Source organism: Ambystoma mexicanum, chromosome 3p, assembly GCF_040938575.1.
Source record: "Ambystoma mexicanum isolate Mex_15411 chromosome 3p, UKY_AmexF1_1, whole genome shotgun sequence".
NCBI classification, from domain to species: Eukaryota; Metazoa; Chordata; class Amphibia; order Caudata; family Ambystomatidae; genus Ambystoma; species Ambystoma mexicanum.
The window spans coordinates 1041487338-1041504291 of record NC_090925.1 but is presented as its reverse complement, the minus strand read 5'-3'; the positions used below and the strand labels follow the sequence as shown (position 1 = coordinate 1041504291).

Here is a 16954-nt window from a genome sequence, read left to right as displayed (position 1 = left end):
TTGCGTCTTTCAACAGACTGATAGTGGAAACTCACTGGCCTGAGGACAAAAGGATTACGCTGTTTTATAGAGGTCTACGCGGAGAGCTCAAAGATGTGTTAGCCCAAGTAGTGAATCCCCCACAAGATTGTTCGGACTATATAGACTCAGTCGTTCAAATAGATCACAGACTGCAGAACAGGAAGGCCGATCATTCCAAGTTTGATGCTCGAGTATTTTCCAAACCGCCAACTCCTTCCAAAGGAGTAGACTCCGGGGAACCCATGCAAATAGGGGGTCTGAAAGGTCCTCTAACACAAAAGGAGCGGGAAAGGAGAAAACAGTTGCAATTATGCCTCTATTGCGGAAACTCAGGGCACTTTCTTCGAGACTGTCCGGTGAAACCTGCCAAGAAGGCAGTAGGAGCTGCAGTTACCAAAGTTACAATACCCCAAGAAGTTGTGGTTCAAAAAGAAACAATGAGAGGTTGAAGAGAGTTCGGAGAGGCAGATCTCCCCATAGTGGAGACCTGCCAGGAAAAGGTAGAGGAGGTTGCACAACTATCTGCCCTAGCCTTTGCACAGAGGAATGACCTCACTGAGGCTTTTAGTAGCATAGACAACCACTGAGGAAGTCAGACGCAGCCAAGCAAATCCTTTCTTTTTCTTAAAAAAAGGATTGTTATATCGTGGCATTATTACAAAAGAGGGATTGTGCTGAACACAACTAGTGGTTCCCCCGAAGCCATAGGAGAATTGTTTTAGAGCTGGCCCATTCACATCTGACGGTGGCTCATCAAGACATGGGAAAAACCCAGAGACAGATAATTCCCAGGTTCCACTGGACAGGAGTTTTAGCTGATGTTAAAAACATTGTTTTTACTTGGGAGATCTGTCAGAAGACTGCTGCAACTCCGGTCCTGATAGCCCCATTACAACCATTACCCATCATCAATGTTGTTTTCTCTAGAATAACGATGGACGTAGTAGGCCCACTGGAAACCTCTAAATTGGGAAATCGCTTTATTGGAGTGATTATGGATTATACCACTCAATATCCAGAAGCTTTTTCCTTGGACAATAACACTACACAGCAGATATTAAAACATCTATTACCCTTCATGTCCAGTGTAAGATTTCTGAAGGAGATCCTTACTGACAAAGGCACTAACTTGATGTCCCTCTTTATGCAAGAGGTAAAAGAGTTGCTTAACATCAAAACCTTACAAACATCAGTCTACCATCCCCAAGCAGATGGTTTGGTAGAATGTTTTAATCAGACGTTAAAAAGAATCTTGTTGAAGTTGGTGGACGCCAACAGGAAAAACTGGGATATCATGATACCCTGAGCCTTGTTCACAGTCCTGAAGACCCCACAAGCTTCCGCGGGATATTCCCTGTTTGACCTTCTCAATGGGAGGGAACCCTGGAATGTGTTAGACATGCTAAAGGAAACCAGGGAAGAAATAGGAGGCCATTTTACCAATTTCCCAAACCACTCAGAAATTTAAAACACACATGGCATCAGTAAGAGAACTTGTATAAAGAAATCTGGAACATTACAGCTATAGAGAGAGACATCCAGGTCCGAAGATGGAGCACATGAGTCTACAGTTAAACTTTGTGACTACATTTTCCAAACTGAACCTCAACCAGGGGTACCACCAGTTGGAGTTGCAGCTCAAGTCCAGAGGGATCACCACGTTCTTAACCACCCACAATGGCCTATTTCGCTATAAACGTCTAAACTTCGAATCTCCTCTGCCACAGAGATTTTTCAGGAGATCCCTGTAAAATCGCGTTCAACTACTCCAATGACATTCTAATATACAGTACCTCCCAGGAGAAACATTATACCCCTCATTGACGTATGCAACATCCTGAGGGATGATGGACTCCCAATGAACTATGAGAAAAACAATATCAGCAAAGACAAGCTCCGTTTTTATGGACACATTTTCTAGCATGGGAATGCAACCTGACCTGCAGAAGGTGCACACATCAGTGAGCTGCAGGAGCCTACCCAGATGGCTGTGGTCTGGTCATTTTTAGGGATGGCCGGATACTGCATGCAATGCCTCCCAAGATATGCCATCACCACCGAACCACTATGGAAACTATTGCGGAAAGAGGAGCCATACCACTGGTCACAAGACCAGTCAGAGAGCGTTCGATAACATAAAAGTGGAGCTTGTGAGTGCAACGCAACTTGCCTATTTCAATCCGGCATGGCGCACGGAAATTGTGGTTAATGCCAGCCCCGTGGGACTTGGGATCCATTCCAGCACAATGTAAGTGGCCAGAGGCACCGGCGAGCTTTGCCGTGGCTTATGCCAGCAGATCCTTATCCTAGACTGAGAGCACGTACTAACAAGCAGAGAAAGGGAGTTTGGTCGTGGTGTGGGCTTGCGAGTACTTCCATAATTTCGCCATAGGGAAGAGATTCACCCTTATTACTGACCACTAGGCCCTCCTCTCGCTATTCTGAAATCTAGGGACCAAGATGCCACCTAGGATCGAGAGATGGGGCATTCCTCTCCAAGAGTACAACTAAGCGATCGTACATAGACCTGGAAGGGACAACAACCCTGCAGACTACATTTTGCGACACCCGACTACAAAGATACAGCCAGCGATGGAAGGAGATGTGGAATACCTCTGCTACGTCATTGTCAAGGTCTGCAGCTTCTTCCCCCTGAGTTTCCTCACCTGGGTCTTCTGTGGAGCTAGATGCCTTCTGTCTCCTCCTTCTATCCTTCTTGGGGTTCTCTGCTTCGTCGTCTGTCTTGGTGGTCCTTCTTCCCTTCTTGCGCTCGTAGAGGTAGGGACGGTCTCCACCCGAGGCCACCTTGACCGTCGAGCCCGTCCCCTCAAACAGGGAGAAAGCCTGAAGAGGCAAAAAAAACCCTGTGTAGCTGCAGGTATTATTTTCCAGACAGAACTGAAAGTGGAAGAGGCTGGTACTATATTGCACGGAACCGGAACAGTAGAATCCAATTGTCTGTGGTAAAGTCTCTGGTTTGTCTCTGGTGGTAAGGATATCCAAGCAAGTCGTAGAGAGAATGACTGGGTAAATAGATAAGAGGGAGAGAGTGTGTAAGAGCGACAGAAGGATGACTGTAGCGGAAGCAAAGGTAAGAGTGAAGGAAAGGAAGAGAGCGAGAGCGAGAGAGAGAGCGAGAGAGAGAGAGTGAGAGAGAGAGAGAGAGCAAGTGAGCGAGCAAGAGAGAGAGGGAGAGTGAGAGAGACAAGGGATGAAACAGTGGCGGACACCGTACACACTGCGGACGGATAAACAAAATACCCAGTCGGGAAAGCATGGGAAAAAATCACAAGAGGAAAAGTATACAGAAACGGGCACTGCTATGCGGGTGAAAGTCCAGAGAACAACAAATGCGAGTTGCAACGGGACTCGCAGGGGGCGTGGCCTCCTAATATACCTGCTGCCCAAAAAGCCTAGAATGTCACACTAACCTGCCGTGGAGACCTAATAGCGCCTCCATCTTTCCCATAGTTTCCACGGCCGCGGAGTGACAGCATGCCCTCTCCTCATCCATTCTCCCCCGGGCTTTCCTGGGTGAAGGCGATGAAACTGTCGTAGAAGGTGTGGGGCGTGAATGTGACTTCTGGGTTCCCAAGATCGTTCTGCTGCAGAATAACCTTTATAATGGACCAGATATTGTATGGTACCATGTCTATAACGTGAATCCACCAGCCTCTCCACTTCATATTGTTCAGGATCAGGTTCTTGGAGCATTGATGAGGAAGGAATTCGATGGCTCAGGGGCTCTGGATGATAGGTTTTCAGGAGAGAGGCATGAAAAACAGGGTGTATCCTTTTCAGACTGGATGTCAGTCATAAACGAAAGGCCACAGGATTCACTTGAGACAAGATAGGGAAAGGGCCTATAAAACGGGCCGTGAATTTCCCAGGGTGGACCCAATGCGGGCGGTATTTGGTTGACAACCAAACCTTGGTCCCTACTTCCCATTTGGGGTTAGGTGACCTTTTCTCATCGGCGTATTTCTTGTAACGGATCCTACTAGCTTCCAGTTTCTGTGCAGCCTCTTTTTGAATGGTTCGAAGATCATGAAGGCGTTGATCTACCGAAGGCACTGTCGTTGGAGGGATTCCAAAAAGAGTTATGTGCCTTGTATAATAACCGTAGGTGAAGAAGAAGGGGCTGATACCAGTTGCGGAGTGTTGAGTGTTGTTGTAGGTAAACTCTGCCAATGATAGATAAGACTTCCACTTATCCTGTTCCTGGTGACAAAAACAACAGAGATATTGTTCGAGAGTGGCATTTAGCGTTCTGTTTGTCCGTTGCTTTGGGGATGATATCCAGACGACAAAGCTCTCTTTATGCCCAAAGAGCTACATAATGCTGACCAGAGTCGTGAGGTGAATTGGGACCCTCTATCGGACACGATGGTCCGAGGCAGGTCATGCAACTTCACTACCTTTCTCAAGAATACTTCAGCCGCTTCTGGTGCAGGAGGTAGTGCTGGCAAGGGGGAAAAATGTGCCATCTTGCTCAAGGTATCCACAGTACCATGATTGCCATGGAACCCATTGAAGGAGGAAAATCCACAATAAAATCAGTGGAAATGTGTTCCCAAGGTTGCGGTGGTAGAGGTTCTTGTTGGAGCAGGCCTAATGGTCGGTGAGTAGTGTGTTTATTGGCTGCACATACAGGACAAATAGTCACATATGTCTTGACGTCTTTAACCCTTGTCGGCCACCAGAAATATCTTGACACAAGATTCAGGGTGCCCCCTTGGCCCTTATGTCCTGCAGAAGGAAGGTCGTGACACCAAAACAAGGCTTGTGTTTGGAGTTCTTTGGATGATAAAAACAGCGAGCCTTGATGAAAATACATTCCTCTTCTTTCCGTGACTGGTTGTTACTCTGGTGAAACTTCTGTCGGACTGGTAGAACGCTCTACTTCTTGCAGGAAAGAGCTAATCATTTCTAGGATTCTCTTACCAGAAAGTATCTCACCCTGACCTTGGTCGTCATTGTGCTCCAGGCTACGGGATAGGGCATCTGCTAATGCATTCTCCTTTCCTGGAAGGTAAGTTATCTCGAAGTCAAACTTGGAAAAAAAGTAGGCCCACCGGGCATGTCGAGAATTGCGACACTCCATATGTTGCAGAACCTTCAGGTTCCGGTGATCTGTACGCACTAGAAATGGATGGGCAGCTCCCTGCAGCAAATGCCTCCATTCAATACATGCCTGACGGATCGCCAATAATTCTCGTTCCAAAACCGAGTAATTACTTTCACTAGGGGTAAGTGTTCTGGAATAATATGCTACCGGGTGTTCGACTCCGTCCTTGCCAGTCTGTAGAAGGGCATCACCAATGGCACCTCTGGAGGTGTCAGTTTCCACAACAAAAGGAAGAGACTGGTTAGGTTGCACTAGGATGGGAGCTGTAGTAAAGGTCCTCTTGAGTAATTGAAAGGCCTGATCCGCATCCATATCCCATTCAAACTTCTGACCTTTCTTAAGCAGGTGATTAATGGGTAGGACAATATCTGAGAAGCTGGGGATGAACCTTCTATAAAAATTAGATAGTCCCAGAAACCTCTGTATGTCCTTGGGATTTTTAGGAGTAGGCCATTGAAGGACCGCCCTTACTTTCTCGGGATCCATCTGCACCCCCTCCGTTGAGAGAATGAATCCTAAATACACACCGAAGAGGCTTCAAAGATACATTTCTCTGGTTTTACCAAAAGTTGATGTTCTCTTAACCTTTGGAGGACTTGTTTCACATGCCTTCGATGTTCTGAAAGGGAGGAGGAGAAGACCAGTATATCGTTTAAATAGACAACTACCGAGGCATATAACAAGTCTGAGAAGATCTTATCAACAAAGCGTTGGAACACTGCAGGAGCATTCACGAGTCCAAAGGGCATTACCTTATATTCAAAATGTCCCAGGGGAGTCCTAAACGCCGTCTTCCACTCATCTCCTTTCTTTATTCTCAACAGGTGATAGAATCCCCAAAGGTCTAGTTTCATGAAAATAGTAGCTCCTTCCACTGCTTCTAGTACCTCCTTTATCAGGGGCATAGGGTACCTGTCTCGAATAGTCAAGCTGTTCAACCTGCAGTAGTCAATACAAGGTCTCAGCTCCGTGGTACCCTTCTTTGGAATGAAGAACATTGAGGCCCCTGCTGGAGAACGAGATTCTTGTATTAGGCCATTTTGTAAATTTGCATCTAAATACTCCTTCAGTGCTCTTCTTTCTGGGAGTGACATGGGATACATGCGACCAAAAGGGACAGACGCTCCCGGCTTCAGGTCGATGGCGCAGTCTTCAGCTCGATGCGGGGGTAAAGAACGGGGTAGTCTATCTTCGAATATTTGAGCATACTGCTGATAACACGATGGAATCATCTGAACCACTGCTGTGGAAGTCGAAACTGCAACTCCTTTCCCCGTCAAAGGAGGGGCCTGAGATAGACATGATGCCGAGCAGTACAGGGATAGAAAACATATGGTGTTTGCAGACCAATCGATCCTGGGATTATGTTTGTGTAGCCAGGGTATGCCCAGGATGACCCGAAAATGGGCAGCTCTAATCACATCAAAAGTGATCTGTTCTTGGTGCTGAAACAAGTACATGGTGGCTGGACCTGTCTCCTTGACGATGGGTCTGGATGAAAGGGGTGCTCCGTCCACACCTTCCACTGGCAAGGGGCAGACTTTCTGGCGTAGGGGTATACCTTGTTCTTGTGCCCACTGGATATCAATGAAATTTCCTGCCGCACCACAGTCGAACATAGCCAAGATTTCCACTGAGGAGGTGGATTCAAATGTTAGACAAACCCTAAATACCATAAGTCTATGGTCATCATTGGAACTATCCTGTTGTGTAGAGTTGCAGGGATTCTTAATCTCTGCCCGGTTCCTTTCCCTGCTCAAGACTGGGGAGACGCGTTTCCAGAGCGTCTCAGAGGTACCTTTGGACAATTACAGAGCAGATGCTTAGAAGATCCACAGTACATGCAGAGGCCCTGATCTCTGCGCCTCTTCCGTTCGTCAGGAGTCAAAGGACCTCTAGTTGTTCCTATTTGCATAGGCTCATCTGACTGTGGTCGGGTAGGAGGATTTGTCGTGGGAATTCCTACAGAAGGAGGAAGTCTAAGTCTCCTTCTTTCCAGCTTCCGCTCCTGAAGTCTGTATTCTAACTGTAGTGACAACGTGACCAGTTCCTGAAAGGAAGTAGGACGTGCCATCCTAGCTAGCTCGTCCTTGAGTTCATCATGCAAGCCTCGACGAAAAAGAGTTTGTTGCGCCGAGTCTGGCCACCCTGCGTCCGTTGCCAACTTTATAAATGTGGAAGCATAAGTCTGTACATCATGGTTTCCTTGACGGAGATCCAGAAGGGCTTCATAGGAAGAATATTGGACCTCTGGTCTATCGAATCTGGTTCGCATCAATTGAGAGAACTGAGAGTAATCATTTATTGCTGGACTTGCTTGAGCTATCAGTGGAATAGCCCAGGCCAAAGCATTGCCAACAAGGTTGGAAACAAGGAAGCCAACCTTGCCTTAGGTCGAAATGCAAAGTAAATCATACAAGCATCCAGGAATTCTTTCAGGAATTTGGGACTGCCATCATACTTCCCAAAGGAAAACGTCAGGGGGGGGTAGATCACCTCGAGAATTTTCTCATGTCGCTACTTGTTGGCGTAGATTAATGTTCTTGGTTCGGAGATTCTGAACCTCAGCCTGAAGGCCATGAATAGCGGTCACCATCTCCTGGTATTGCTCCAAGGAGGCCATGTTGGTTAGCGGGCGTTGCAATCTGTCAAGGTCTGCAGCTTCTTCCCCCTGAGTTTCCTCACCTGGGTCTTCTGTGGAGCTAGATGCCTTCTGTCTCCTCCTTCTATCCTTCTTGAGGTTCTCTGCTTCGTCGTCTGTCTTGGTGGTCCTTCTTCCCTTCTTGCGCTCGTAGAGGTAGGGACGGTCTCCACCCGAGGCCACCTTGACCGTCGATAGGACTGGCAGTCACGTGAGCCCAAGGCAATCCCATCCCCTCAAACAGGGAAAAAGCCTGAAGAGGCAGAAAAAACCCTGTGTAGCTGCAGGTATTAGTTTCCAGACAGAACTGAAAGTGGAAGAGGCTGGTACTGTATTGCACGGAACCGGAACAGTAGAATCCAATTGTCTGTGGTAAAGTCTCTGGTTTGTCTCTGGTGGTAAGGATATCCAAGCAGGTCGTAGAGAGAATGACTGGGTAAGTAGATAAGAGGGAGAGAGTGTGCAAGAGCGACAGAAGGATGACTGTAGCGGAAGCAAAGGTAAGAGTGAAGGAAAGGAAGAGAGAGAGAGCGAGAGAGAAAGCGAGCAAGCGAGAGAGAGAGAGTAAGAGAGAGAAAGAGAGTGAGCGAGCGAGCGAGAGAAAGAGAGGGAGAGAGAGTGAGAGAGACAAGGGATGAAACAGTGGCAGACACCATACACACCGCGGACGGGTGCCAGTGAGATCGAGTAGACAAAAGGGGAAACGCAGAAATGCCAAAAACGGCAGTAGAAAGTAAGCAAGTACAAAAGAATTTGTATCCGAAGATGGAACCGGATACATGGCAGCGGAAAGGCTGATTGAGAACACAGGTAAGCAGGAAGGATCCTGAGAGGGAAAAGGAGCGAGGGAGACGACTTTGGATAAACAAAATACCCAGTCGGGAAGGCACGGGAAAAAATCACAAGAGGAAAAGTATACAAAAACGGACACTGCTACGCGGGCAAAAGTCTAGAGACCAACGAATGAGTTGCAACACGACTCGCAGGGGGTGTGGCCTCCTAATATACCTGCAGCCCAAAAAGCATAGAATGTCACACTAACCTGCCGTGGAGACCTAATAGCGCCTCCATCTTGCCCATTGTTTCCACGGCCGTGGTGTGACAGTCACTGATAAGGCCATGCCACAGGCTCTCACCATAGAGGACCAGGCACAGGTGTCACACGCTGACACATCCATCAGCTGGGCCAAAGAGCTAACTCTCTCCAACAGACTTGAGAGACTACAGGAGCCTACTACACCGACATGATGGGGCGAACAGACACGAGAACAGACAGGAGATGGAGCATTTGGTGTAAATATGCATGGAGCTTGCGTCTCAGAACAGGGAATACTGTTGACAGGATGCCGTATTGTCATTCCATCATCCTTGCAAAGGGGTCCGGTGATGCTTGCACATGAAGGACACTGAGGGGTGGAGGCAACCAAGAAACTACTCAGATAGTGTGGTTTCCGCTCATGGACATCATGGTAAAAGAAGCAGTCAAGAGTTGTTTTCCATGGCAATGCACGGCCAAAAGTGACCCACCGCTCCCGATACAGCCCACACAAATCTGAACAGAAAGTCTGCCAGGGTGTTGCACTGGACCTTTATGAGACATTGGAGACAGGAGACCACCTGTTAGTGATTGTGGACGAATTCTCAAGATTTCTCTTCATACTGATGACACCATCCATAGCATTCACCCAGGGTTTTAGTGAGTGTGGAATTCCCAACACAGTGAAGACGGACAATGGGCTGCCTTTCAACGGCCATGATTTCCACAAATTTGCTAAGCACCTGGGGTTCGCACACCACAAGATAACTCCACTGTGACCCCAGGCGAATGGCATGGCAGAACGGTTCACGACGTTTATAAAATGGACCATCCAGAAAACTACAATCGTGGATATGCCAATCCAGCAGGCCCTGTGCCGAATGCTTCAGCACTATAGGAACACACTTCAACCCGTGACGGGAATGTCACCCGGCGATCTGATGAGAGCGTCCCCACGCTAGGACATGACACCCCCGCGGAGAAGAGACGGCTAGGAGCCAGTCAGAAGGGAGACATCCTGGAGGCAGAGGTGAGAGATGCCAGAGCAAAGGAAGTAACCAAAGTAAAGACCAACTGGGCCAGGAAGGCGAGAATAAAAGAATTTGAAGAAGGTGATGAAGTACTTTGAAACAGCGAATAGAAAGGAAAACAAATTTCAGATATGAGAGCATACCGATAACAGTGGCTGCAGTAATAGGGACAATGATCACAGCCAATAACCCACAAAAGGAAGTCACCAGGAATGCATCCTTCTTCAAGCACCTTATACATGACAAGGACCCAGCCGCGGGCTACACCCAAGCCCAGGGAGAAGGTGAGGCCATACATGGCAGGGGGAGAAGAAATGGAGGGGCAGCCAGAGCAGGCAGAATGGAGAGAAGGCACTGAGCCAGTGGATCACCCCTGGCGGAGCATCAAAATACCAAGCCGGGTCATTGAAGTAATATGACTTGGATGTAAGGAGATGCTTGAGGGGGAGGTGTTGTGAGGGAAAACATAGCAGTGCCCCTTAAGAGGCACCTTGGGTAAAGAGGAAGAGGAGGAGCCTCAGGGAGGAAGAGGCAGTATAATAAAGTTAAGGTTTGAGCAATACGATCCTGTGTGTCCTCTGTAATTACTGGGTACTTGATGTTAGCAGTCGTGTGCACTGGTTAGATCGTGTCCACAAGGGATCCAGAGTCACAGATGGTCGTAGCGGCAAGATAATCCGACATCTTGGTGTGTAGTTGCATTGTTGATGTGGCAATGTCCGGAATCGATGTAGTGGTGCAATGATGGGGCAGGACCAGTAGTGCAAGCCAGCACCTGCCTCTCAACAACAGAGCATGTGGGCTCTTCGGTCTTCCTTTCTGGAGGCTGGCATGGGCGGCAAAGTTCGAGGGAAATTGTGGACCAGACCTATGAGAGAGTACGCTTTGAACCACTGTTATGGGTTCCATAGCCCTATTTGAAGTTGGAAGGTTGTGCCTTCCCTGGAAGAGTGAAGCTGCCAGAGGTTGGGTTTGACTAAAGTGTGTTAGTGATGATCTGTCTTGAGATGTTTAATCTTAAAGTGGTTGGTCATGGTTTCCCTTGCAGCAATGGAGAGACCAGACCAGAGAGTTGGGGGAGGTGATCCTTTAGACTTTCTGAACAAGAATCTATACAATTAGGGTTAGGTGTTCGTTGTTGGAGTTGCCAGCCTGACTTACTTTAGACTAAATGGGCCATCACATTCAAAAAGTAACCTGCACAGTAGAGGCCAAGAGTCGTATGCCATTCTTGAGGATGGGGTCCCCAATGAGATAACCCACAGATCAAGACTTCGGGACATCAGCTGAGAATGTCATAGGCTGGAAATTAGGTGCTTTCTTGAGTGCTCACACTAGGGATATGTACGCTTTGCTGTGGCAGATTTTGTTAAATTTGATTGCATCAAATTTATTTTGACAAGTTTTGCCACAAATATATGTGGGGTGGGTTTAGGTGAAAAATAATGTAGTAGGCTTATTGAGGGGGACGCAGGGGTCTCCCCCCACATACATTTGTGGCTAAATCTACCACAAAAAAACTAAATTTGATGAAATTTTGACAAAATCACATAGAACCCTCACACCAGGATGTTAGCATTGAAAGTGGGAAGGTCAGCCAGACAGGGTCCCACAGGCTGGAGCCGTGCAGCGGGAAATATAAATAGGAGTGAGTGTGAATATATGATGCCAATTAGTTTCCTTTGCAGCTGGACTGGAAGGGGAGGGTCTAATACAAAGTGGTCCCTCTGACCTGGTGGCAAGGGTGTCACCAGCAGGCCAGGGCAAAATAGGAAACTTAGGCTACAACTTCCGATCAAGGATCTTTGTGTACACAACTGCGACACATTTGAGAAATAAATACAATAAAATAATGAAAGGATATCTTTCTGAAGGAGATTATACTATTATTCACTTTTGAGCCAAGACTAGCTATCATTACAGTTCTCACTTTCATTTCTTCAAGTTGATATACTTAATCTGTTACCTTGAGATAAAGATCCACCGATTCCGCTGTTGTGGCTGGGGGGCCAACCAGTGAGTAGTCAATCCCAGCGATGTGGTCTATTTTTACTGTGACTGAAAGCGAAATGAAGAAAATGATTCTTCTGAAATAACATGAAAGGAACGAGGTAAAGGCCAGAGGATTTAAGAGGGAAGGATGGGGAGGCAGTGGATGCGGGGGTAGACGAAGGAAGTGAGTGTCAGGGAGAGACTGGGGAGGAACCGGAAAGTGGAGGCAGAAGGAAGGACAGGAAGGAGGGAAGCTGGGGAAGGATGGGAAAAGTGGGGGGCAGAAAGATTGAAGGGGGGAAGGTTTGGGGAACCTGCAATGTAGTGCCTGAAAGAAGGATGAGAAGGAGGAAGGGAGGGAGAGAGGGGGGCGGCTGGGGAAGGTATTGGAAAGTGGGGCAGAAGGATAGAAGCAAATAGAGGGAAGCTTTGGGAGACCTGTAAAAAGGGGGAGGGATAGAGGATGGGGAAGGAATTGGAAAGTGGGGGTAGATGGAAGAGGAGGGTTAGGGGAGGAACTGGAGATTATGTACGGAAGGGACGAAGGATGGGAGGGACGAAGGCTGGAGGAGGAAAGGGAAACTGGGACACACGGAAGGATGGAAGCGAGGGAGAATGAGGGAGGAACTAGAAAGTGGAGAGGAAGGAAGGAAGGAAGGAAGGGGGAAATGAGATTGGGAGTGAGTTAAAAGAGATTAACTAAAAGTAGAATTTAAATTAAGGACAATTAAAGGGAAATGGAGAAGAAAACACAAATAAAAATAAACAAGTGAGCAAGTGATAAAATGTTCTGATTAACGCTGTCAAGTGATGCTACCAAATTGGTTTTCTTCTGTGTTTCATACCTGGCAGAGTTTGGAGATATGGCTGAAGTTTGGTCTTGATGGATTCGGACACAACTGGGCATATCTGAGGAAAAACAATTAAGAAAATACACTTTTATTATCATTGCTTCATGACCTTTTGGAACAGATGCGTGCAAAAAGAAAGTAATATGCTTCAATCATATGTTGCATTCAGTGTTTGGGAAGGTAGATTAAAGTGTTTTGCCTAATAATTATTATTACTATTTTTATTATTCTATATTTGTGTAGTGCAAACCTAGTTCAGGGGCAACATAGCACTGTAAAGGTCAGAGCAAAGCATTAGTTGCGAGAAATGAACAAGACATCAGGAAAACATTAGTATTAATTATCATAGTACAATTTACACCTGGGGTTGTGCACAAGATCCAGAGAATCTAGGTTACACCAAGAGCTTTTTGAAAGACCAGGTCCTTCAGTTCTTTTCTGAACTAAAGGAGATTTGGACCAGTCTGGATTGCCACCAGGATGGAGTTCCAGAGGACTGGGGCGTAGCATGAGAAGGACTGTTTCCTGGTTTTCTCTGGAGGAGGTTTTCTTGCAGGTGAAGTACGAGATGTTGAACCTGATTCTAGTCGGGATGGGGAGCTAGTGTAATTCGTGCATTCATTTGGGCTATTAGGTAAAAGCCAAAACTATTGGCACATGATGGTAAAATGCAAGGGAGATGGCATTAAAAGGAGAGATGAATATCCTTTTGTTGTTGTGTGTATCTGTGACTAGCCACTGCACGCAAATGGCCATGTTACCGGTACCTAAGGCACCATCACTGACCATTCATCCCTACACTATCCCACCATTCCGATCTCTTTTTGTCTCAAAGTCAGTGGCAGCAGTGCGGAAAGTGACTATTTTGCAATCAAAACAGCGACTGCTTTCTTTTAAATACATTCCGTTAAAACAGGGGGTCATCTTGAACATGGGAATGGGTGGCCAACTGTTAAGCTACTGATTAATAAGCCAGGCCGTGCAAAAGGAAGCGGAACATATCTCTGTGCTTTGGCCACTTGAACCTAGGTGACTCAGCCTGTAAATAAGTGCATCCTCAGTCTTTGCACTCTGGCAGAAGAGGAGCAGACATTCAAAGAGTGACTCAACATCTACAGCAGAACCTGCCTGCTGGAACATTATTAAATCACCAATGAAAACGACAACAGTTTCCATGAGCACACTTCAGAACTATGAATGCTTTCCCCCACATCTAGTCTACTCTAAATAACTGCCTGTAAATACTTGTATGTAATTCAATGATACCACTGTAAATGCACAGTTCATGCATTCCACCACCCTAATGTAATGAACCAAGATGTATGATAAATAATGTCAGTAATATGTATGTCTGTAACTGTCAAGATTATTTCAGCGCCCAGATGCCTCAGCGGTAGGTGCGCTTACAAATGCCAAAATAAATAAATTTATAAATATAAATCCAGCACTGACAGATGCCAGGAAGAGCAACAGCAGTAAAATGAAGATTGATGTGTAACAAATACAGGCAGAAGGACACAATCACTCATCGGGTCATTTTAAATTCAATGCAAAGTTCATGCAGGGGACTGCCAACGTTAACACTTTCATGCAGTTGGGTCTCAGCATGTCATTTTAGACATTTGCAATAAAAAGGAAGAGTAAAACAAGACAAAATTGCCTTTAGTCTTCTCTTTTATGCTCCGTTTGGCAAAAAAAGTAATTGCCGCCTGCAAATTACGCTTTGCGGATAGCCTTTACTAATGGATTCCTATGGAATCTGGCTGCTCATTACCATGTGCAAATGCAAAATGTGAAAATCTCATGGAAACATGCGGAACTGCTTATTTTATACCTTGTCTCTGCCTTTATAAAAACCTGTCTGCAACTATTTGAATGATTAAACGGTTTCACTCAGATGATTATTCGACTGTTCGTGGGATAGCGAGGTCTGGGCTTTCTGCAAGTGTACTTTTCTCAGGTCCTTGTACGCACAATCTTGGTAGACAATTGTGGAATGTAACTTAGAAAGGCTGAGAAGCAACAAAAAGAGTCTGGACTATAGTGGAGCGGTTTGACCTTCTTGCATAACTGCACCAACATTGTTGGCCACTACTGGAAGAGATAAGAATGGATGACATAATATTTTACCATCATTACATCAATGAATTGCATCTGACCCCGTGGAGTTGGGCTTGGCTTGGGCTTCTGCCTAAGAAACATATTGTACCTTTTTCTGTGTGACATGTGTACACTGTTTTAATTAAACCAAACCATACAGTTTTGTTTTGCGTGTGGTATGGTGGGCAGCATGCAGTTGGAGCTCAATGCCCAGTTTAAGCTATATAATCAGCGCTTCTCACTATTATTTAGCTCTGTTTTACATGTACTATGCCCATATTATTGCCACCAGTTGTCTGTCCCGCCACCCCCTCTTATTTTTTCCCTCGAAATGATATCCATTTTACCCCAGCCTTTCCCTCTCAGATACCTTCTGCTCGCCCTACTACCTATAAACAGCCCAGAACGCAGATATATGTTATGGCATGTAACCTTTGCTCTGTACTTCATATGTGGGGTCATTTGTGTTGCCCTACACATCACCTTTCTCCACTCGCTATCCCGCTCTTCAACTATCATATAATAGCACTTTTCATTAGTGGTATAAGTGTGCCAAAGAAAGTAGTGGAACTGTGACTCATACGAAAAACAGAGTAGTCGGGAAGAACATGGTGCAACACATGTTTCAAGGGGCTGTGGATGGGCCAGGTTGACACCCAAATGGGTGGAACAGGTAACAGAAGGAGGTCATGTGTTTTTCAATAATTTCTCTCAGTTGATCAGTCAATTGGAACTTATGGCCTTGTGAATTCAATCTTCTCGAAGATCTTCACTCTGCTGGAACCCATACTGAACACCTACCTGCACAGCAGCTACTTCAACAGGGAGCTGCCACTAGCAAAATATGTTATAATGTAGAATTTGGTAATGTATTACAAAGCCTGAAACCCAAAACTGAAAATCTTCTCTCCTCTGGTCCGACAGTCTGGGGGATTAATAGTCCGTGGTCCTGAAGTATCCAACAGGAGCGCATTAAACAGGAAAGTCACTTTTCACCAAAGCTTGTACTATAAACACACACTTGTCCAGTGGCATGAAGGGGCAAACCCCAAGTAACTACCCAATGTTAAAATAAAATCCTGTAGAAATGGCCTCGACCTTTCAAGACTTAAAATAAGCAGTGTTGTTTAGCAATTTGCAAAGCAAAATGGTATGCAATTTTGGAGGTATTCTAATTAATTTGACACTTGTGCAGCACAGCTGGCAATTTAAATTACCCTATTCAATGGAAACACAGCTCACCCTGTAGTCCTCTTGTGCCCTGCTCCTTTCTCTGTTCACTGGAAGTTCAAAGGGGCTAATGGAGAGATAGTGCAGCAATAATCATCGCCTCCACTCGTAAAAGAGTCAAAGGCCTGTGTGGAAGTTCTAGCCAGGAAAGGTTCTTTCTTTTGTAAATAATTACTAACCACAAATAATCAGGGTGATACTTTTATTAAACTTACTATATTCTGTTTGGCAAAGACCAGCATTTTTTAAAAACACAATCCTGCAATTCCATTTATAAAAATGTAAGTTGTTACATAATGCATAATTACAGTATTGGTACTGTCAAACGCTGCATTATCTCCATGTTATTCAGTAAGTTTAGTGTATCCAAATCACGTAGTATGAACTATATTTAATTTTGTAGGTGAAGGTGCATCATATTGATGAGTAAACAATTAAAAAAAATTACATGATCACACGGCCAATGAGTTTGATGGAGAACTTAGTTCTGTGACCTGCTTTTACTTAACTAATGATCTGATCTCAAATTCCTTGATATTCTATCTTACCATCCTCTAGCTTTATACCAGCTACCCTGAAATTGAGATGTCCGCAAACTACAATATTCCATCTCGTTTGCCCATTTCTATGCCTGCTAATGCATCCTCTCTGCTTGGTCTTTTACTTTATTCTCTCTTACGTAAATACACAAAGCAAACTAGACTTTTATGCAAAGTAGCCATCAATATTACCATCCAGTCTGTACATCTATAGTCCTACTGCAGCACCATAGATTCTAGTTAGTCACCAGAGTTTCCTTTTCTCTAGCATTATTATGGCATTAGAAACTGAGAGAAAGCTGGCCAATCAGAAGGGCCAGGAATGTAAGCAGAATCCGCAAGTAGCCATCTGCATTTCATGCTGGCACGCTGTACTCTGCCCAGT

The 16954-nt window shown here is 45.7% G+C and overlaps 1 protein-coding gene across 2 annotated transcripts in view; it reads right to left on the bottom strand.

Annotated features, from left to right (window-relative positions):
• Window positions 1–16954, bottom strand: part of LOC138581218 (bactericidal permeability-increasing protein-like) — a 624704-nt gene that overhangs the window by 383151 nt on the left and 224599 nt on the right. For both annotated transcript variants that reach the window (XM_069652399.1, XM_069652398.1), the window contains exons 6-7: window positions 12695–12758; window positions 11824–11915 (exon numbers count right to left, since the gene is read on the bottom strand). In XM_069652399.1, the coding sequence (XP_069508500.1) occupies window positions 11824–11915; window positions 12695–12758 (156 nt within the window). The remainder of the gene's footprint in view (window positions 1–11823; window positions 11916–12694; window positions 12759–16954) is intronic.